This window comes from Podarcis vaucheri (genome assembly GCF_965113315.1).
Source record: "Podarcis vaucheri genome assembly, chromosome: 4".
Classification (NCBI taxonomy): domain Eukaryota; kingdom Metazoa; phylum Chordata; class Lepidosauria; order Squamata; family Lacertidae; genus Podarcis; species Podarcis vaucheri.
Window position 1 is genome coordinate 28,030,606 of NC_138762.1, and position 24,004 is coordinate 28,054,609.

Sequence of the window (24,004 nt, forward strand, 5' to 3'; positions counted from 1 at the left end):
TCACCTCCTGGCAAATAGAAGGGGAAGAAATGGAGGCAGTGAGAGATTTTACTTTCTTGGGCTCCATGATCACTGCAGATGGTGACAGCAGCCACGAAATTAAAAGACGCCTGCTTCTTGGGAGAAAAGCAATGACAAACCTAGACAGCATCTTAAAAAGCAGAGACATCACCTTGCCAACAAAGGTCTGTTTAGTTAAAGCTATGGTTTTCCCAGTAGTGATGTATGATGTATGGAAGTGAGAGTTGGACCATAAAGAAGGCTGATCGCCGAAGAATTGATGCTTTTGAATTATGGTGTTGGAGGAGATTCTTGAGAGTCCCATGGACTGCAAGAAGATCAAATCTATCCATTCTTAAGGAAATCAGCCCTGAGTGCTCACACTGGAAGGACTGAAACCGAGGCTCCAGTACTTTGGCCACCTCATGAGAAGAGAAGACTCCCTGGAAATGATCCTGATTTTGTGAAAGATTGAGGGCACAAGGAAAAGGGGACGACAGAGGACGAGATGGTTGGACAGTGTTCTCGAAGCTACCAGCATGAGTTTGACCAAACTGCGGGAGGCAGTGGAAGACAGGAGTGCCTGGCGTGCTCTGGTCCATGGGGTCACGAAGAGTCGGACACGACTAAACGACTAAACAACAACAACACATATAAGCAATTATATTATGGAGCTGGACAGTCTCCTCCAACCCCCACTGCCGGTATGCTTTTGGGCAAGTGAGGTCTTGCTCCACCTACTATTGACCTCCCAGCCTTCTGCCTTGCCATTCCCAATGGGGAATCGGCCTCTACTGGGTGACCTCTACTGGATGACCAGCCCATTGCCAGCCAAACTAGGATAGAACTTCAGGCCAAAGCATTTCAGCAGCATCTGTTCACACCATCGGTAAATGGCAGAAGTGTTGAGTCATCAAGTGATGTGGCATGAATGTGTGAACTGTGCTTTGAACAGTGGGAGAAGTTAAGTATCATTGGCCAGGTGTAGAATAACAAATAAAAGGGCCTGTACGAGAGGAGAGGTGTGGGAGAAGAGCAATCTGCTCATTGTTTTCTCTCTCCCACCCCATGTGTATTTCCTCCTAGGTTCTTCAGTTTGGCCAAAGTTGCTCCCTTCATTTCTCCTTTTCTGGGTGCCAGGAGAAACCAGATGCAATGTGGGAACCCGTGAAGCAACGAGATGGGTTTAATTTTCGAGGGAAAGCTGCAATTAGGCAAAGAGTGCAAAGTCAATATGAGTAGTGCATGAGCGAGAGCGCGCAAGCGAGCGAGAGACCAGGGAAGGGAAATGATCTTTGTCCTTTGGGCAGCTTTCCGCCCCCTCATAGCCGCGTCGCCAAGTCAACCAGTCCCAGCTGGGAAGGAGCAGATTACTCATCTCCAGGGGTCAACCTCTTTCAGGCTACCAAACTAGCCCTGGGCTAATCAATGGTTCTCAATCTAGATGCACCACCACATCCATTATACAATGAGCTCATTCACAGATCCTACAGCACATGGATGGTGGTGGGTGGTGGGGGAGAAGTAACCTATCGGTCAAATCTTTACCCTGTTGTGCATTCTCTCTCTCTCTCTCTGCCAGGTGGCTTTTTCACCTGAGAAAGAACACACACCTCATAGATACCTGTGCAAAGATAGCACCTGGACAGAGAGATTTGTGCACAATAAATAGTGGCACATTTGTGTGTACTCAGACATAGGCAAGGGTCCATGAGATGGGTCTGAGTAGGCACAAATGTGCCACTATTTCTTGCACATCTCCCTGTCCAGGTGATGATACCTTTACATGTTGATATGTAGCAGAGCAGCAGTTTACAGTCGATTCACCTTGCACGCAGCATCAGGCTGTGAGAAAGCTCCTTTCCAGTGGTGATGGTGTATATGTGGAAAGGGAAAGTTGGAAAGTTCCCTGTTGTGTTCTGCAGTTCCCCTGAGTGCATTGCACAGAGGAAGCATGCCAGTGCCACCAGTGCTATGGGCATGAAAACACAGGCACGAAACCACTACATATTTTTCAGATCTTACTTTCCCCAGGTACTGTGGCTTTGAGCAAAGCCTTTCTATGCCCGGCTCGTAGGGTGAATAACACTTCCAAACCATCCCTTAGAGCAGAGTTCAGATAAGTGGAGTCTACTCTTTTCTTTCCTCTAGTGGACCACCACCTGGAACCAGATGCCAAATAGTGGCTCAAGAGGTGGAACCAGTTGCCTACTGTGCTCCATGAGCTATGGCTATACTGGGATGGCTTACATAACAGAAGTACAAATTAATATCTAAGTTGCTGCAGATTGTTGATTCTAAGTGCCTAATTCGGGATGTGTGCGCATTTCTGGAGATGCTCTTTCTGATCTACTGCAAACTCTTTCTGATCTACTGTACTGCAAATCGTTCTGTGATCTACCAGTAGACATGGGTCCATCTTCTGCCCACCGCTGCTCTCGTAGAGTATGTGCACTAGGCACATGCCCCTTTAAGAAAAACGCCATCCATGCTTGTACTCAAAGTCACTACAGGGAAATTGAGGGCAAGTTAAGGAAAACAAGGTTGAGAGTGAATTTGAAAATCCTCACCCTGCGTCAGAGGGAATTGAAGGCAGGCAGAGCTGGATGGGTCAGGTGGGGGTGGGACCCCAGGGACCACGGCTCTCCACCTCCCCAAAAGTGCCCTATTCCAAGAACAAGCTCTCATTATTTGTATGGAAGCAGTAAATTAAAGAGGCTGTTTTCTCAAAGCATCCTAATGTGGGGTAAATCAGCCCAAATGGGTTCCTAAAGGAAGCTTCTGCCCAGCAAAATGGATCTGGTGGGTTTTTAATCCCAAGGATATAGGCCTACTTTTACGAGAAGACTCTCAACTTCCATCTGTTTTCACACTCAGTGAGAAAAATTCTGTTGTTTTGAGTTGTTTGTTTCAAAGATTTCTATCCCACAGTGAAAATTTTCCAGACGTTAACAAAAAAGCACCTAAAATCAGATTAAAATCTTGCTTTCATATTTCTTGCATTGTGTTTTTATACTAAAAGCCTGTAGGTAGGGCTCAAATCACCTTTTGGTCGATAAATTATTATTAGGCACTCTAGTAGTAATAATATTCAGGGCACAATCTAGCCAAAAATTAAGCACATTTAGTATTTTATGAAAGATTTAACCATGTGCTTAACTTTGCCATTGAAATCCACCGGGTTTTAAAATGCTAAATATTGGCTGAATTATCCCCTTATTATGTAAGTACCAGGCTTTTCCTTTGTTTGAATATTCAGAGTGCTGCACAAATGACACCACTGTGATCCTCTAAGCAGCCTGTAAACTAGGCCAGGGTTGCTATACCCATTTTGCAGTTGCCAGAAAGGAAGTGATGAGGCTGAGAGAAAACATTTCCTTTTCAGGCAGCATACAGCCCAGTCCTATGCACAATACAGAGGTTACCCCCCTCAGTGACTATGCATATGATTGCAGAGCGGAGACTGAGCCAAGGCAGAAATCTCTACTGAGACGCACAAATTGATTTACTATTAAACCAATCATAAAAACAATAAATAACAATAAATAAGAAAGGTTAACCCAAGGGCAACACATTTTTAGGCTGGAGACTGGACAGTCCAAATGACCACCCTCCTCCAAAATAATATAATAAATGAAATCAATTTTGGATCATTTTACAAACAGATAATTTGCTTGCCTTTAATGTTATCCAAGATGACAGCAAGCTGCTGTATATAGCAACAACAACAATAAATACGCAAATATTCGTTAAGCATGTAAGCAGGAATTGGAGGAGAGCTGGGAGCATGAAGAGTTTTAGGAAGTGTTTCTTTTCTGTTTGCACGCTGAGCCTCCTTGCTGCAGGAACTGAGAAAGTTGATAAGCGACTGGTGGCCTTTTCTAATCTCTGGCTGATAGAATTCACCCAGGTCGACAGGTTTCCCAGGTTGGAGGTTTAAAAAATCCAACAATCCTGGACACTTGTTGATTGAGCTTAAACAAACGTGCGGGAAAGCGGGGCCTGGCCACCTGCCCTGTTCTCCACGACGTGGAGGACGGTCCCCCACACCTTTAAGCCCTCCCTCCCTCCCCAAACACTCTCCCAGGTGCTTTCTTGACCACACAGCAGGCGAGCTGTTAAAGGCCAGCCCTTCGAAACGGCTCCACTGGACTCTGCCCAGCACAGTGTGTGGACTCGTCAACTTGCAACGCAAAAGGCGTCCGGAAGCACTCAGCACAGTGAGGGAGCGCTTTGCAACCGACTTCAACGGGATGTGATTTGCGCAATAAGCGATGTGGCCATGGCAAGAGACAACGGCCCTTTTTCTTTCACTCATATACCCACGCAAGCCAGGATGGTAGATCCGGATTCGTTTCCATTTGTAACCCGCTCTGGAATTGCATTTGCAATGAAGAGAGGGTGAGAAAGGTTTTTAACATAATTTATATTTAAATAAAGATAAATAAGTCAGGAAAACGTGGAGCCCGGATTTCCGCAATCCAGTCAATTCAATACCACTTACGGTCATCTTCCAGCCAAAGCAGCATAGAGCCACGCTGCACTTTGCGCCCCGGCAACCAGCACAGGAAATTCGTTTTAAACTAGGAAGCAGCACAGTAAACGGCCCGCGGATCGGGCGGAGGAGAAAAGGCTTGGCTGCATAACTGATACTCGAGCGCGCGCACCTATATATTCAGGGTTTCTTTCTTTCTTTCTTTCTTTCTTTCTTTCTTTCTTTCTTTCTTTCTTTCTTTCTTTCAAAAAGAGGAAGTTCGTAACTACCTGAAAGGTTCTGGTGCAGTGCTGTCTGGGCAGGACTCTAGGGGCAAAAGTACAGCGCTCCACTCAGCAGAATAAGAAAGAGGCGCCCCCCACAACTGAGCAAAGCGGGCTTGCCACATTTTGAAATTAATGAATACACCCCATCTAAAGAGCGCCCGAGCTATGAAGACTATGAAATTCAGAGACTAAAACTCATGCCTCCGATCTGAAACATTCCTGTTTCTAAACCAAAATATGCTTTTAGCTATCCAGGAAGGAAAGCTCTTTGTACATGTTCGAGGACACTCTTGGTTCAGTTACTGTTTCCCTTTTTCCGGGGGGGGGGGGGCGGGCTGTTGCTCCAAGCCGGCTGCAATTATAGCACAGCCACGAGGTGAATGTCTTGCGAATACAATGAAGTTTATTGGGGAGGGGACGCTGCTGTTGCTGTTACTACAATTGCTACTATCACCACGTTGCGCGCGCACTCACACACCTCAAGAAAGTGAAACTCTCAGGTTCTAAGCTTCAGCAAGTGCGGATTCTTATTGGGGAGGCTCCGCCCAATGGGGGCAGCCAGGCGGGCTCACGCGCCTGCCGGAGAGCCAATGGGAAAGCTCCCCGAGATGTCCTGGTCCTCGGGGCTCATCAGCCGCGGGCGCAGGTGAGTCGCACCTGTCAAAGGCTTCGCAGCGCAGCCCTGGCCTGTGCGCGGCTCGCCCCGGTGGCTCCTCCAGCCATGAACAGCGAGGACCAGTTTTACGCCTCCAGCCAGCTCTTCAAGGAGCCGTGCGCCTTTCAGAGATCCCAGCCGCAGGATTATAGCCAGAGCCCCCCCGCGTGCCTGTACATGGGTAGGCAGCCCCAACCGCAGCAGCAGCAGCAGCAGCCCCCGTACCCGAGTGTTTTGGGGGCCTTAGAGCAAGGCAGCCCGCCGGACATTTCCCCCTACGAGGTGCCCCCCATCACCGACGACCCAGGCATTTCACATCTCCATCACCACCCTCACCACCAGCACCACCACTCTCAACTGCCTCACTCGCACCAGGAAGCGCTCCCCTTTGCAGATGGGGCGGACTCTGGGGTGCTAGGCGAGCCCAGAGTGCACTTGCCATTTCCCTGGATGAAATCCACCAAATCCCACGCCTGGAAGGGACAGTGGGCTGGCACGGGTAAGACGCCTTCCCCTCTCTTCTTCTGGCCTCTCTCCTTCTCTCTCGGTCCATGCTGAAGCAAGACGCGGCGTCTCGGTCGGGGTTATGCTTTCAACGTGTGCACGGCTCTATGCCTGACTGCCAAGTCGGAGAAATGGGCTTCTTTCAGTCTCTCTTGGGCAAGGGTGGGGGCGAAAGATGGTGATAACGACAACCAGCACCACCTTTGAAATAACTTGATCCCATAAATGCATTCGTAACACAACCCTATAGGGTGGTCAGGCGGGGAAGAAAACCCCATTTGGGGCTTCTTCCAAAGGGGAGCGTGCAAAAGACTGCAATCACACTTGGTAAGGAGGTGCCGCTGAAATAAAATGTGCGTTTTATTGTGTTTTTATGTGCTGGAAGCCGCCCAGAGTGGCTGGGGAATTAATAATAATAATAGCCACTGAAATATACTTAACCAAGCTGAGGGTTCTACATCCCACCCCATGGCAGGCAGGAATTATTTCTTCTTCTGGTTGTTAAATCTTCAGAGAGTCTTGGGACACCCTAAGGACTAACAACAAACTTTCACAATAAATCTGTGAGTCCTGAAGGTGCCACAAGCATTTTGGGAGTTACTGCTGCACATCAAACATATAAAACACATAGCTTTCCTCATAGACCCCTGAAAACTCTAGGCTGTTAAGAGTGCTGGGAATTGTAGCTCTGTAGATAAACTACAGTTCCCAGGATTGTGACTGTGTGTGCTTTAAAAGCACAGTGATTACTCAGTCTTAATACAGCAATGCTTCTGGATGTTGAAGGTCTTCCATTTCCTGACTGGAACTGGGGGTCACTTTAATGACAACAGACCCAGTCTTGGGAATCCAGGGAGAGATTTATATTTGTACAGCATCTAGCAATCTGTATGTGATGATGATCTTCTTCTTCTTCTTCTTCATGCATTTTTCATTTCAATATATTTTGCCTATGGCCAGCCTTTAAAGAAACCATTAGGCTGGATCCCTGGTTGCACTTTTCTGATGTAATTAGGAAGCAACCAAGAAAGGGAGAGAACTAAGACTACAATCCTGTATTATATGTTTACCTGGAAACAGGGCCGGCCTACACATGAGGCAAGGTGAGGCGACCGCCTCAGGCGGCAGGATCCACAGGGCAGCAGGTCCCAATGTCAACCTTTCTTCCCCACTTGTTCCTGATGTAGCTCTTCCCTTGCCTCTTCTTCCCTGGTGTGGAAGGAGGCACCATTTTGGGGTCCATCTCAGGTGCCAAAAAGTCTTGGGCCAGCCCTGTCCGGGAAACTGTTATGTTGGATTCAAGTGGGCTTCCTTTTGAGCAGGAATGTATATATAGGATTAAATGAATCCCAGACTCAAGTAGAGTATCATTAAGATTAAGGCCACTTGTAAAACAACAACAAAGGTGCCCCATTAACCTGGTCCTGCTACAATAGAAAACCTTACTACAGCGTGTGATGCCTTAGAGCTACGCAACAGTCTACCAACAATAATTTATTAGGCAATTAATATTGGGGCAAAAAAATTATTTCTGTAATGCCATAATCCTACACAGCAAAGAAGGCAAACACTGAATCAGCTGTTCAGTTGAGAGTAAGAACTTAAAGCTGACCTTATCTAAACCGATGCTTGGTTTGCTACTGTTTTGAAAACCAACATATTTGGGAGCTAAAAGTTAGATCCAAAGATGCGAGTCACCTCACACTATGACCACTGTGCGTCAAATTCAGCTCCCTTCACTTGCAGTCCGCAAAAGTGTCTCCCCAGACTACCTCTTCAAAAGTATTCGCCCTTCATGAGACAGTTTCTCGTTTTTGCTCACAGAGCTCCTGGAAAAAGTGGCAAGAATATGTCTTATTATTAAGAAATATTATTAAGTCCGTGAAACTTACTTTTGTCTTATTATTAAGACATACTTGGCGGGGTTTTTGCCTCAATCGTAATCAAGTCCTTACTGGTTCTTGGGAATTGAGTACAGCAAATTTCAGCAAAATTTAAAAAGGATTCGGTTTTTTCTTTTATGTTCAGATTCTCTTGCGGCAGGTGGAGAAATCAGTAATCTTATTCCACTTTAACCCCGCTAAGACATCCAAGCCACTATGTCTGGATTTAAAGTAGTCTAGTAATAATTTTAGAAAACTTGTTTTGATAAACATTTCTACGTGTTCTCCAAAAAGGAAAGAAAGAAGAAATGTAAAGGGGAAATTATTTTCCATTTAAATAATTTTTATTCCAAATGCCTTGGTTTCACTGACTTCGGGCAGGTCGGAGATCTTGCATTTTTATGCAGGAGCGGGGTTTCCTGCCCCGGCGTTTGCTCCAGTTATAACAGGATCTAAACCAGAGCATGCCAACTAATTTCCTCGACTTAGCCTAGTTACCTTCACGGGGAGCAAAGCTACCCTATATGGAAACAGAGAATTAGGAGCGATAAATTGCCAGAAACCATTTCCATAAAGATTTGCAAGCGGAACCCTGGAAAGGCAACCCACCGAACCGTTCAGCTGTTGCCTCTTGACTTAAGCCAAGTGGAAACTGATTCTGCACTCCAGTAGTAAGCGAGCCCCACTGACGGCCGTGGAACTTTTGCATTAATGCGCTGAGGATTAGACTCTTGTTGGTGGCGAAATTGTTTCCTTTACAGTGTAATCCTCTGCACGTTTAGTCGGAAGTATTAGTCTGGCGCCTATTCCCAGGAAAGTGCAAAAAGAGATTGCAGTTTAAACCGATTTATTCTCAGTGTCGCCGACAGGACCAAACCGGATTTAGACGGTTTGTTGTGGACGGGGCCTTATACAGAAACCGATGAGAGGGGCTGCCCGCAACTTATGCGTATCGATATGGAATTAAATCCTATTGATTTTTACAGGGATTGGTATCATTAGCACATTTACTAGGGAGTAAGCTCCGTTGAACACAATGGGCCTTGCTTCCTAGCTGTCAGGCGTATCCTTGCGCTGTTAATTTTGGCGATAAGTCTTAACTTGCTTCAGGATTGGGCTCCAGAGCCCCAGCAGGATCGCGCTGCCCAGGGACTCCTGAAGCGCAACTTGCTCTGCGTGAAGTGCGTAGGGCCCGCCTGCCCCGTTGCACCCTAACAAATGACGCTTTCTGGGCACCAGTTCTACGCACGCGTTTTGGAACAGAATCAGCATAGTTTAAAGCTCCAATCCTCTCTTCAGTGACTTCCACTGAATCCAGTGGGGCTTATTTCCAATGTCCATGATCGATCTTCATACGGAATGTACTTCCAAAGGCGATTAGAAGAGATTCAGGCTTCACACTCTGAATCTAAACTTATTGACTTGAAAGTAAGGCCCAGTTGTTTCAACGGAACTCTTAACAATAAAATATGGTACAAAAGAAATGTCCCCGCTCTAAAGCATGTCAGTATTTTAGTATGATACAAAAAAAACAACAACAAAAAACCGTGCTTCTATATTTAAAGTGTACACGTTGGTAGGAATCCAGAAAGGGAGATCTGCCAGCCGGAAGGCGCCTTCCTTAGACAGCCTATGGCTGGTTCCTACCTGGACCCAGGTGACCAACCTTCATCTTACTTCAGAGACGCCCTGGCTGCTTTTGATGTGGAGTCCCATCCGCAGTCCCGTACAGTCCCATCCGCAGCTTTGAATTGTGTCTAGCTGGGCTATTTTGAGCCGTACGCACACTGAATAAATAATAAATAATATAAATAATAAATAATATATATTCTGGCACCTCGCTCTTAAACGAATTTATTTGGGAAAGAGCCCACGGCTTCACAGGCGTTCTTAGTCTTTTCTCATTGGAAGAGATCCCTGCGCCATTGCCATTAACTACCTACAACCATTAAGGCATAAGCCCTAAGAACCGCCTTACTTTGAAATAAATACTGTATCATTTAAATCCATGAGGTCCCCCTCTCCCATTTATATTGCGTTAGGATCTATGTAAACCCCTACAAAGTTGCGGCCCCGTACAATTAAATGGGAATGCCTGCTGACCGGCATGGGGCTTGCTTCGGAGTTAACGCATCCATAAACTGGTACATTAAATTCGATTGTAACAGCTCCCTGATTTCCAAAACAAAAGTGTTGTTTTGAGCCACTGTACAAGCTTCCTCTACGTTTGAGGCAATGTGTCTCTGAATGCCAGGTGCTGGGAATCGCTCCTGGGGCCTTTGCTCGCGGGCTTTCCCTAGACACCTGGTTGGCCACTGCGCGAACAGAGTGAGCCTCTCGCCTGACCCATCAGAGCTCTGCGGACGTTGTTACAGAATTATTGTGTGTCCTTGCTGTTGCCAACCGCCAGGCCTTGTCTACTTCTCAATTCCAGATTTTCAGAGGTGCCTTAGGCGGCAGCCCTATGTACACTTTCCTAGGAATAAGCCCCCTTGAGCTCAGCTTATTTCTGAGTAAACCTGCATAGGGTTGTACTATACGAGTCTTATGGCACAAATAGATGTATTGCAGCGTTCTGTCCTGAGGCTCATTTTGTCAGGTGCGCGCGTGTATAATTTTCTCTCAGTCTCCCCACTTCTCCAAATATAATACGTTTCATACATCTAATAAAATGAACCCTCGTCAGCGAAAGCTTATGCCTCAATAATTCTGTTGTTCCTGAAGGGAACCACAAGCCTCTCTTATTACATCTCATTCTATTTCTACGATTTTTAATTCCACTCTTCGTATTGATTTCACACGGGTTTACAAATTGGAACGATGTCAATATTTACGGATCTGTCCGTTTTGTTAGCTTCGAGCCTTTCTCTCTTTCGTTACCCATCCCCCACTTTCGCTGTTTTCCAGCGACATGATCTGATCAGTGGCCACAAGAGAAAGTCTATTTGTTGCCCCTCTTAAGAACTTTATAGGGATCCCCCTGCCCCCATGTCTGCTATCTGGTGGAACAAAGCCCTTAATGCAATATTTGCAGAAAGGCGTGACCTGGAGCGCGCAAGGCGCAGGGCCGATAACGTTGTGCAGCCAGACACAGCTTGTTCCCCAAACTGCCCTTCCTTGATCACCACGGCAAAGAAAACTACAACTTCTTGATCCTCCTCCCTCTCTCCCGTTCCCTCTGGAAAAATTAATAGCAGGTTGGGAAAAGATGGTAATTTAGCATGAGCCTCATAAAATAATCCGGAGTCTGAGCCAAGTACGTTCTCCGGAGTTGAAGCCCAAGCCTGACCACCTAGGCTTGAGTCAACGGGTCAAGACTCTTATAATGCAATCCTATTCATGTTTACACAGAAGTAAGCGTCATTGAGTTCAATGGGGCAGATCTCCAGGTAAGTGCGTACAGATTTGTTGCGTAGGGCTGCAATCCAACAAATTCTTCCTCGGGACCAAGTCTCCTCGATTTCAGTAGGATTTACCACCTCTGTAAAATAGATTGAAGACTTTTCAAAGGAGGTTCTGAATTAAGGCTGCAAGCCCATGTTCACTTCCAAGCAAGCGCTCTCTCCATCGAAACAGCGCTGGGAACAAAAAGCTGTTTTATCCCCCAAACAGTAACACTAACTCGGAGACAATCGGGTGGGCCCGAAGTCCTTAACTTTTCCGTTTTAGACACTCCTCATGAAAAGAAAATACGAAATCTTCCCGAGTGCTCCGCGCCCGGTATGCGCGTAATTCTGCAGTTTCTTTAGACGGTATATACTTAATTACACAACTTTATCCTCAAGAGATTCCTAATGGGAAAGAACGATTTGTGATCTACCCTTCCCCACCGGCTAAAAGTCTGGGATGTGTATGAGGGGATCTAACAGAGTTGTCGCTATATTAGGCTGAATCAGAGGGATATTTTCTGGCAACAATTGCCCTCGAAATCTACGGAGCTCCTATCCGTTTCAAGCATTTGCACGCTGAGTTTTCGCTCGAAATGCCACTGAAAGCAGCGTAGAAAACCTGGGTGCAGACTTAACTATGTCTACTTAGAAGTAAGTCCCATCGAATTCCCAGGTAAGTGGGGCTAGGATTGCAGCCAGCCTAAACAGCCTTCAGCTGGGATCAGTCCAGAGCTCGTTCCAACCACTGCGCATTACACAGTTCTGTTTACTCCGCATGAAGCGCGCTCCCACCGCTGGTTGGAGAAGCGGTGTGTATAAAGTGTTAGCCACAAACCATATCTCTCCTGTTGTTCCTTGGGAAATACTGCGTTTTGATGCATTTTCCTTCAAAGCAGCTTCCATCCAGATAGAGAAAAGGAACGGACTAGTTGTGTTTTAAGCATGTAATGCGTAGTCAGCGTAAGATAATGCGTAAAGACACAAACACAGTATTTTTGCTCAGTGAGACGTGCTAGGCGCTAGATGCGCCCTATGCATTTAACGTGGATATAATTTTGTGTGTTTGTGGGGGGGACGACGTGTGTGTACCTATATCTGCCTCTCTCATAATATTATTTTAAAGCAATTATATCTCCCCTTTCCCACCAAGGGCAGGACCCAAAGACGCACATCAGGTGCACATACTGACTTCTCCAAGCCCAAGAAGATTCTGGATAATTCCCCTTTGTAGTGCAGTCCATATCATATCAAAAAGTGCTTTTCCATTTTCCCTCATTTTCAATATATTCGTCACACAACATGGGGGATTGCTTTTTGGAGGAGAAACGTGAGATTCAGATCTCCCTTGGGCATGAGAATCTTGCCACCTGGTTCTTTGAATCCAACTCAAGGTCTTGAGTGCGGCTAAAAACTAAGATGAAGCAATATAATCCATATGTCTCACAGTAAAGCTGACGCACAAACTAGCCTACAAAGTAGATGTTATTTCAAAGTAGGAGGTGTTTCACGGTATATTTCGTATACAATAGAAATCATTCTTTTTGTTTTCAGTAGTCCTGTTAAAGCTGAAATGAATGTGCCTATGAAAATTCTATCCTGGAATTGTTAACATTGAATACACTCTGGGTGTTGACGAAATATAAAATATTTTATATTTGCTCCTTTTTGGAATGCAGTAACAATTTCTCATTTGACAACATTTGATGATTTGGCTGCAGTTGAGGTTCACATTTGATGGCTGACAAAGGACACCCATACAAAAAAATAAGGAATTGCCAATAAGCACGAATTCAAAGGCCCAAACATCACATTTCAAACATAAAATTGAATTCTAAAGTGATCTTTTTTCCATTCCAAACCTGAGTGGCAAAACCAGACTCGTTGTTGAATATTCATTTCAGATCCAGCCCAGCTACTTTTTACTGGATTGAAAATTTGCTTCACTTTCACTGGATCTGGAGATACTTTATAAATGAAAGCAAAATGCAAGTTGTATAGTGCAATCCTTTAAAATAAACACACAAGTCAGAGTTCTGCGCATTTATTAACGACAGAAGTCAACCCATAAAGTGGTGTGAGCAATTCATTAATCCCTCATCCAAGAACCAAAATACTGATTTTTCAGGTATACACATTCAATTATTCAGACAACATGGTTAAGACAGGAAATATCTAGGGCTTCCTTCAGACTTAAGGGTGCAATCCTGATAAGGAAGTCCCACTGCGTTTGATAGGTCCTGCTCACAAATAAGTCTGCTTAGCAGACTACAGCCTTTTAAAATCAACTGAGAAAACATCCCAAATTAAAATAATAATAATGCCTTTTTGCTTTTTTAAAAAAGTAAATTATTTTATTTACAAAAACCACAGATGACAAGCATTTTCCTAGACAAAATATCCCTGATTATACCTCTTCCAAGATGGTCCCTACTGAGATGTATAAGGTGATATGCAACATTAGTCATACTCAGAACAGACTCATTGCAATCAATGAATGATATGATTGGGTATCATCCATATTGCACATCTAAAAACGCAGTATGCCTCCCCCTTCAAAATCTATAAATTCCTCATCCTATGCATCTCTACTCAAAAACAAGCCCAACTGAGTTAAATAAGACTTGTTCTCCGGAAGAGGGGGTTATTGGGTTGTTGTTGTTTTGATGATGTATTTTGTGGTTTTATATTGTGATTTTATCTTGTGAACCACCTTGAGACCTACAAGTATAGAGTGGTATACAAATAATAATAATAATAATAATAATAATAATAATAATAATAATAATAATAATAAATCTCAGTGATCCTTCTGAGCAGACATAAACAGAACTGAATGGGTAATTGAGGCAAACATTCTATCCATTGACTGAAATTTATTTCATGCTTCCTAATAAATATTATATAATGATATGTTGACTGCAAATAAAGAGAGTAAATATTATAGGTAAATAAGTGAATGGCATAACAGATTCATTTATGGCTGTTTAGTCACTCACTTATTTACATATAGTATAATTTAGTGTTTGACAATATCCTTTGAAGATCCTGTGCTTCTTGCCTGCAGGACTGTTCAGGTGCTTTCCAACCATCGTACCAGAGTTCCTAAAATCATAACCCCATTTTGGTTTGCTTTCTTTTTCTTTATCTTTTTCTGGACCAAGAGCCTGATCCTTGCTTAACTGAAAACATCTTCAAGAAAATAGTGGGACTGATTTCTACCTAAAGTATTTTAAATCAAGGGACTAAACTGTTCATAAATCTAAAAGTAACAGAGATTAGTGGATTTAGCGTTGTGGTGTGATATTCTTTTAAAAGCCCTAATATATTGCATATGTTGTGATGGCAACTCAGGTGCCAATTCTGAACTGCAGGTCCTGCCTTGAGCTGGGAGTTCAACTAGAGTTACTTAAAGGACAACTGCTAAAGAATCCTAGTTTAAGGGTGCTGGGAATTATAGCTGTGAGAGGCATAAACTTGAGTTCCCAGGATTCTTATTTTTTTGGGTCCCAAAGTTATGCGCTCTGAATGAGCTTTAGATGTATGGTGTGCATGTGACCATTCTTCACCAACCTGGTCATCTCCAGACGTTTTTGGAGAGTGTCAGAAACTGCTGGGAGTTGTAATCCAAGACATCTGCAGTCCACTAGGCTTGGTAAAGGCTGAACTAGATGACCCCTGATATCCCAACTCCATGATTCTGTGATTTCTTGAGCTGATGTGCATATACAAGAAAGGTAACAAACATGCCAGTAAGTCATCAGACAAAGCTTTCAACAACAACATGTTGAGCACTCCCAAAAGGTATCAAAGTGGGGGAGACATACTGATTGACAGAAGGGAACTGGGGGCTAAGGAAGAAGTATCTGAGGGTGGGTGGAAGACGTGATTAATCAGCTGCAGCTTTTCCAGGATTTATCTCCACAGCATGAAAAGTTTTACCTTTATCTCTTCAAAGTGGCAGCTTTGTGTTTTTGTCTATGTGAGGAATATAACTGTTAAAAGAATACATGCAAAGCTAAGAAGTTGTGCTCAAGCGCATTGCTATCCTCTGTGGTTTTGGAACATTTCAGACCAAGGACCTGCTTTCAGCTTTGCTCATTATTGATATGTAGGGGAACCCATGGAGATGCACAGTTCCCATCCAAAGCAACTTGAATGATGCAATTCATTCATCAACTAAAGCAGGGTATCCCAAACTTCTGTCTCCAGCTGTTTTGGATTACAATTCCCATCATCCCTGACCTCTGGTCCTGCTAGCAAGGGATGATGGGAATTGCAGTCCAAAAACAGCTGGACAACCAAATTTGGGAAACCCTGAACTAAAGCAATGGAAGGAAAAGCCAGAGGTATGGAGCATTTTCCACAAGTTTCTGCTGCAAACTGAAACAGGTTGGCCGAGTAGCATGCCAAGGTAGTTAGACTATCAGCCTCGGAATTAACGCTCGATACCTTTGAACAATAGTAAGCCAGGAGCAAGCAAGGGTTCCCCATAAGAAACGCCTAAAAGATTTGCTGCTGATGGATCCTCCTGATGTCAACTGCATTATGCGGCAATCTTAAACACATTTACTTCGCAGCAAGTCCCCACTGAACACAGTGGGACTTACTTCGGAGGAAATGTGCATTGAATAGCAAGATTAGCGGCCCCAATTGGAGCTGAAATGAAAAAGCCCACAAAAACCTGAGTCTTTCTGAAATTCTGTTTTCAGCTTTCAGGGATATTTGGAGGGAGAATTTGAGTATTTTCCAACAAAATGCTTTTGCAATTTGTATCGTTAGGGGCAGTTGGATCAGTAAAAGTTAGTATCGACGTTCCATTGAAATTGATAGACTTTTGGCTGAATTGACGCTTGCCTGAAGGCAATGACGCTTGCCTAAAGAAAGGGGCCAAACGGCATATTAAAATAATATACGAGTTTTCACGTCTGATGACTGGAAGGACCTTTCAAACAGGATATCAATTTCCATCACACGTCGAAGGGAATTACTGTCCTCACTTCGGTTCCACATTGGGTATGGGGTTACCCTGAGAGGATGTGAACAAGCTCATACATGTTTGCCCGCTCTTTCAAGATCAAGTCAAACTGGATTTCTTACAAATTAGATTGGCTATCAGTCCAATCCTGGACACCCTACTCTGGCAGAAAGTCCAATCGATCTTGGGCGGCGAGGGATAGCTTTGCCATGTTGTTTTATCTGTTCTTGGACCTTACAACAATTCAACTACAGATAAGCAAATAGGATGCTAATATACTTAATTTGGATTTGAAGAAAAACACACCCCACTGGTTTTAACAGAATTTGATATCATACAAATGAGTTTAGGAAAGAGCACTGTGATCTTGAGTTCTATGGAGCTTACTTCTGAGTAGCCAGGTTTACAATTGCATGGTAAGCTTGTTTTCTCCAGAAACAACATCCGAGTCCGCCTTCGGTTCTTGCAGATCTTAGAAGGTAAGCGGAATATTCCTACCTATTGTCTCGGAGGCCAAATTTAGAAGTCTAATGTTACCATAAGCACCGTCTTAGGGCAGGATCTGGCCGAACTGAAGCACTTTAGAAATTTCGTGCATTATGGGAGGAGATGAAAAGTCAGATCCTATGAAAGTTAAGCAGGAAATAAATGTCTGTTAAATGGATCTTACCCCCACTTAAGCGTAATATTGTGCAGCCTTAACGCACGGGCTTAATTTCCCTGTTGCGACGCGCAGCCCGATCCTGGTGGCTCTTATACGCAGATCCTTTGCATGTTTACTCGGAAGGAAATCCCAGCATCGGTGCCGGGCATGCTCTTTAACGCTCTTGTTGGAGTGCAGCCTTATAAGTGCACAACTTTGGCTGAACAGCCTCTGTTGAAAGCGATTCCCACAATACGTATACATTAGGAGACTTAGGTGAAGTGGGGGCTTAATCCCAAGTATGTGCACAAAATCTTAGAATCGTGGAGCCCTATCCTATGCCAATCGATCGGTATTAAATTATTTTAAGAGTTAAAAAGATTGGGTTTATTATATATCAGGATTCACTAGATCAACAGTCAATCAAATCCAGTTTGCTTTGCGTGCGTGTACCTCGGCGCACTGTTCAGCTGTTTAAAAAATCCGAGAATAGGGAGATCAAAACGTTTCTTGCGAACTACCACCACCGTAAGATCGATGAGATTTTTTTGCCAGGGTAAAGTGGATTAGGTTGGCAACCGATTTATATACAAGAAATCCAGTTTAACGATAGCAAAATCCCATGGAATCCCACTCTCCATCCCAGCCAAGAAAAAAAATTCCAAACAAGTTTTGAGGTGATGGTCTATTTCCACGGCTATATAAACAATTAATCTCTTAAAATTAATAAACTGCACACCCGAACTGTGAAGCCAAAGAACTAGAGAAATGCTGGGATCAATTAATAGGTTAGAATAAGGACGAAATCAATGTTACTTAGGCTGTAATCCTCATCCAGTTCCAATGTTGGGAAGTGGCTTAAAGTTTATTGATTTGTTTAGGTAACGTAAAAGCTCTGCTAATATTATTAGTTGATATGGGAGAGGAAATTGCGGGTTATTCATAGTTTTTTCCCCTGTGTTGCGAAGTAATTTTCCAATATGCCTGAAAGATGACAACGGGAATGTGTGTGGAATTATCCTATGACAAAACAATGAAAAACTGGGCATTCTTAAATTTCATTGATTTCAGTGAACACAAGCATACCTTTTTATGTCCCACGAATTTCATTGATAGGTGCTTGGGGGCGGGGGGGGCATAACACCCCAGATTTTCTAAACATAGCAGTAAAAATAGTATTTATTAGCGATTAGAGTTGAAATGTCAAAAACAGAATCCGATTTGTTTTCGCTTATAGTTTTTTCTGTGCGGTATTTATATTGGCTTTATTGTATAGTTATCTGGAAAACTTGTCCTCCTCTGAGAGGTTTGATAAATATAATTAATTAACTGGATGGCTGAATAAATTGACGGTTGGTGAGTTCAGTGTGGGTTGCTTTAGAAACTGGAAATACCTTCCTTAGGAAGAACCCGCTCCCCAAATCTTGAAAGGACCTAGAAATCTAGCTGCAGCAAAAATTACTCCAGACCTCTGTCAAGTAGGGAAATAGTGAGTTCGATGTTCTCGGTAGTGAGAACAGCTAATTCTTGAAGGTCCTCAGCTGCATCTCACGGGCGCCCCACAAATTTCTTAACAAGACAAAAACACATCTTAGGGACCCGATCTGTTCACGACTTTGGTATTGATTTGGTTTTATTTACTGTGATGATTTTCGGCTGTAATTTTAAAAAGGAGGCGAAGAGTTGACGTTCAGAAAGGTTTAGCACCCACCCGCCCACACGAGACAAATTTTCAAGTATATTGAAAGTTACCTTTTAGTAGTACAGCACAGATGGACGCAAATGCGCAGGCTGCTTAACTCTTAGTTTTAAAAATGGACCGTTCCAAGTTTGCGTCTCACTGCGCAATCCTATGCGCATTTCACCAGGAGTAACACCTACTACTGTGTTCAGTGGGGATTATCCCAGACATCAGTATTACAGCCCTTGAGTACTTAATTCAATTTTTGCAGCCCCAACAGGTATTTTTCAACTCCTGGGCTTTCTTTGCTCGCAAACGACCCCATCTCCAATTTGCTCTACGCGTGTTAGAGACAATTCAGACAACCTGAATCTTGGTGTAGCTGATGGGTTGTATTGTGCTGTGGGCAGAAAGCAGCCAGCCCAAACTGTAGGCAGAGCCCAAGCCAGTGAAAGGCAGAGCCAACACTTTCTAGGTTTATCTCCGTTTTAATTCCGGTTGAGTTTTACAAGAGGGATACTGAGACTAAGAAAAAGGAAGCGGACACCCGAACCTCTCCAAAGACTGGTTGCAGGTAAGAAGGCAGACAGGTGGGGGCTGGGTTGGGGTTGATGGGGTGATGCCCCACTTGTCCTAAGGGACCAGCTGCTGACATTTCCTTTCCACGAAGAATCCTGGGAAATGTAGTTCACCCCTCACGGAGCTACAGTTATCAGCGCCCTTAGCAAACTATAGTTCGAAGGTTTTTGGGTGTGTGTGATTTAAGTGTGCTTTGAATGTACGGTGTATACATTGTTGTGGGCCCTTGTGCAAAACGTTTTGGTTCTTTTGGGAGACGGGCTTCCAATTTAGCTTGGATTTCACAGCGGTATCCAATTGCATGCCTTCTAATTGGAAATGAAACATTATGATGCGAAGAAGAAACTTAATTCTGTCTCCTCGGAGTGTATATAAATGACAGGTGGATCTTTATGCCTAATATGGCTTGACATGACAAAGTTGCATTAGAATATTCCAATCCAATCCAAAGAACTTTATTGTACTAGCCATTGGCCAAGACAAATCTGAATCAAAAATAAATATAAGCAAAAGGAGAGTCGTGCCACAAATAATGGTCTCTATTTAGATCTCTGCGTCTCCCTTACAGTTCACTGCTATATTTTCTGCAGTCTTCTTTCTGATCTTTTTGGAACCCAAAGCAAAATGGACAACTTTATGAATCACTGAAGCGTTAAGAAGTCATAGGACCGTCTCTGCCGTGGAGAGTATTAGAATATTGCGAGAATTTAATTTTTTCACTGTAATAACTTTCAGCTTTTTCGAAGAATGTTAAGTTTTTCTACTCAAAGGCTGGAGAGAGAGAGGGCGAATTCATTAATGATTGACTATATATATATATCTACGAAAGCAAATATATATATATATATATATATATGCATACATATACATATACATATATATACTGTTACATATGACAAAAATTTCGTGTATGATAATTTAATAGCATTTGTGGTTTGGTGAGTCCTGGAGACACCACGCTTTCTGAACACCCTAGATGGCCACCTCAGTAAAAATCTGCCTTCTACTGAGCCAATTCATTGGTCCAGCTAGCTTAGTATTGTCCACACTGACTGGCAGCGACTCTCCAGGTTTACGGACAGGAGTCTCTCTCTCAGCCCTAACATGCAGATACTAGGAACTGAACGTCGGACCTTACGCCTTAGCTACGGCCCTTCCCCAAAGACCAACCATTATATTCCCATTTCTTTCCGGTATAGTTCAAGTTGCTAATCCCTTTCTGGTCTTCCATATTCAGAATTCTTGCTGGCTCCTTCCTAGTTTTATTCAGTTTCGGTTCGGCGTGCTTCAAACGTTGTCGGTCACGTTTGTGCTTGGTGGAGGCGAATTTTAAAGACCGAAGGAGTGCTTTAACATAAAACACACAGAGAGAGAACCCTATCTACGGTTTTACTGAAACAGAAAACGAAACAAACAATATTTTAAATGGCATTTCTATCGGTTTATTTATTCGACATTTTAGGTAACATGCCACAGCAAAGCATGACAATTAAAACATTTCCAGACAGGTTAGAATATTGTTACAGAATTAAAATCCGCAACAAACCGCTTTAAAAGGACCGAAGTACAGCATGCGCGAAAAACCATTCCTCTCAAAGGTTGGGTGATGTTGGCGGTGGAATCAAGGTCTTACCTGTCAGCAAAACTCTTATTTAAGAGTCCGGGCAGATTGCATTTGAAGGGGAAGGCAGGTCCATAGCCTGGGGGTCTGGATCAAGGACGACCTCGGGTTCCCAGTAAGGAAGGCAGTTTCAGGAGAGCATCCGCATCAATGTTTGGGCAGGTGCATATGAGAAAAGGAGCCTTCTGTTCATTAGATTTATTTCACGCTTCCTTGTTTATTTCATGCATCTAGACTGAAGTTTTAACGATGGGCTTTATTTAGAGCAGGGTTTCCCAAACTTTTGTCTCCAGCTGTTTTGGGACTACAACTCCCATCATCCCTAGCTTACAGGACCAGTGGTCAAGTGTGATGGGAAATGTAGTCCAAAAACAGCCAGCGACACAGGGAAACCCTGATTTAGAGCAAAAACCTTAGCTCAGAGGTAGGAGTGTTTGCTTTGGATGAAGAAGGTCCGAAGTTAGAATCAGGCTCCTGTCTGGAACCCTGGAAATCCTGAGTTTTGAATCATAGAGTTGTTGTGTTGGAAGGAGCCACGTGGATCACCTAGTCCAAACCCTTGCGATCATGCAGGAATCTCTTTGCCCAACGTGAGGCTCGAACACAGACCCTGAGATTAAGAAGTCTCATGCTCTACCGACTAAGCTATCCCGCAGGTTTTTCTGGGCCAGTGGTCAGACTTACAGTAATGGCAGCTTCATATATTTTGTCGTGTGACTTGGTCTCCTTGGAGGAAAGGCAGGTGGTGATAATGATGGTGGCGGCGGTGGTGATTACTGGAAGGCATAATCGGTTAAAAGGCAGAAATAACCGAATGAAGCGTCTTTCACCTGCTGACAACTCTGTACTGTATGGCCGAGTTTAGGACTGCTCTAAGACTTGTTTCTGCTGAAATTTTGTTTAGAGCCACGATGGCTGTTGTGTGAGGTGCATTATGATCCAAATGGTTACCTGAGTTACACACAGAATTATAGAGTTGGAAGGACCCGAGGGTCATCTAGTCTGACCCCGTGCGGTGCAGGAATCTCAACCACATCAACACAGATCAGGTTGCTAGACATTTCCTTGCTATCCTAGGAACAGCTGATTTTGGTTTCCTTGGATTTATAAAACAAAGAAAACCGCCTTCCCGAAGATAGAGGGCCACGAGGAATTTAGATCTATCACCTTTTTAACTCTGTTCTGTGCTTGGTAAAAGTGATTCCAAAACTTGGGTCTCCAGTTGTTTTAGGACTATAAATCCCACCACCCCTGACCACTGGTCCTGCTAGCTAGGGATGATGGGAGTTGTAGTCCCAAAACAGTTGGAGTCCCAAGTTTGGGAAACCCTGTCTTAGAAGAAAAGTTAGAACCAGGTCGTCGCCGCCTCAAGGTTCTAGTCCTCACGAGCCACCCACGGCAACGCCCTCCCTGCGGTGCCTCCCTCTGGGTCGATTCTCATTGATCTGTTCCTCTTCCTAGGGGGCTCTTTCGTGGTGGAGCAGGAGGAGAATAAGCGCACGAGGACCGCCTACACGCGGGCGCAGCTGCTGGAGCTGGAGAAGGAGTTCCTCTTCAACAAGTACATCTCGCGGCCTCGCCGGGTGGAGCTGGCCGTCCTGCTGAACTTGACCGAGAGGCACATCAAGATCTGGTTCCAGAACCGGCGGATGAAGTGGAAGAAGGAGGAGGACAAGAAGCGAGGCGCCGGCGGAGGAGGGAGCAGCCAGGAGCCCGAGCAAGACTGCGCCGTGTCGTCGGGGGAACTGGCCGGGAAAGAGCAGGGCGAAGAGGAGCGCTCGGCGCCCAGCCTGCTCGCGGTGGAACTGCTCCCCTCCAGCCCCGACGCCTCGCCCAGGCGGCAGCAGGACGCACGGTGAAGGAAGCCCAGGCTCCGGAGCCTGCGGGAAACGCAGGAGGAGCAGATCTGGCCACCTGTCTTGGACGTCTGTCACCGCCGTCCCACAAGATAAGCCCTCTGAGGTCTCTGGTCTCATCTCGTCCGAAGGGACAACATGGTGCCCTCAAGGTGTCGCTGTGGACTACAACTCCCATCAACTCCAGCCACCCTGATGCCTTTGAGATGTTCTGGACTGTGAGCCCTAACTCAATTTGATGCCCTCTAGATGTGGACTGCAACTCCCATCAGCGCTAGCCCGTATCACCAACATTCCCACCAAAGGGATGATGGGAGTTGTAGTCCACAACATCTCCAGGGGACCTGCTGTAGACTGCAGCATCCCTGGGCGGGGGCAGGCGCAAAAAGAAGGGAACTCTCAGGTGTGGGGACCGGGGGATCCTCCAGGTGTTGCTACAACTCCCAAAATCCCTGACCATTTGGTCATACTGGCCGGAGCTCTTGGGATCTGGAGTTAAAGGTTCCCTGCCCCATGACCTAAGGAAAGAGGGGAGGGAGGAAAACATGAGTATTTCCCCCTTCAAATCTTTAGTGTCTTGTTTCTTTTCATTTTTTTAAAAAGCAATCTCAATTAAGAAGCCTTTTTTAACGTGCTTGTTTAAAATGTTTTTGAAAATTGGATATTTAAGAGATTATTCTATATTAATAAATATTCAGACATTGGGGGAAATTATGTAGGTGTCAGTATAAGGACATCCTTTAGACTCCTTGCATTAGAATGGAATTGGGAATATCATTCCCTGGTAAACAAGGAAGACACGACACATGTTTGGTGACTGGAGTGTGGGGCTCACTGGAGGAAAGATGGTTGGAAATGTAGCAAGATATTTTTTTCAGTCCAGCAGCCTGCAATAACTGTTACGGGATTGCAACGCTAACAGTGTCTGGCCCATCTATATTATTCAAGCAAGCCTTTCCTGGAGATGCCCAGGGACTGAACCTGAAATCTTCTGTATGCAACACAGATGCATGAATGCCTAGTTGAGGCCCTTCCTGTGGGAATGTTCAGGGATGCAGGAGAGGATATATTGCTTGATTATAGCCTTTCCAACTTGTGTAAACAAGTTCACAATTTAGCAGAGTAATATTCTCCTTTTTAAACTTGCAGCAGATGCGTTTGCTCAGGCTCGCTAAAGCCTCTGTAATAACTGTTCTGGTATTTCCCCCTTATTCCCTCATAAAAGATAAGACACAGTCTTCTATAAAAGTATAAAAAGAGTTTACTCACATTCTGTTCACAATCGGATCCCAGAAGGCAGACTTAGCTTAGAAAAGTAACATACACCTGGAAACTATTTCATAAGGAGACTGTCCCTCTGTCCTCTCTTGGCTAGAAGCCAAGAGGGCATCTTTGGCTAAGCAAATGTTGCTTCTTTGATGCATGTAGTAAAAAAAGAGAGATTGAGACCCTGCCCT

General features: G+C 44.4%; 1 protein-coding gene across 1 annotated transcript; it reads left to right on the plus strand.

Annotated features, from left to right (window-relative positions):
- The first annotated feature begins 5,426 nt into the window (after nt 1-5,426).
- On the plus strand, nt 5,427-23,469 carry PDX1 (pancreatic and duodenal homeobox 1). Its single transcript, XM_082220345.1, has 2 exons — nt 5,427-5,915; nt 22,153-23,469. Exons 1-2 carry the CDS (start codon nt 5,483-5,485, stop codon nt 22,548-22,550), a joined length of 831 nt encoding a protein of 276 aa, XP_082076471.1. The 5' UTR covers nt 5,427-5,482; the 3' UTR covers nt 22,551-23,469.
- Nucleotides 23,470-24,004: the final 535 nt, after the last annotated feature.

Excerpts from the sequence above, each read along its gene's own strand:
- PDX1 (XM_082220345.1), top strand. The coding sequence starts at position 5,483 with ATGAACAGCGAGGACCAGTTTTACGCCTCCAGCCAGCTCTTCAAGGAG. Across the intron at positions 5,916-22,152 it reads GGGACAGTGGGCTGGCACGG|GGGGCTCTTTCGTGGTGGAG; the intron begins GTAAGACGCCTT and ends TCCTCTTCCTAG.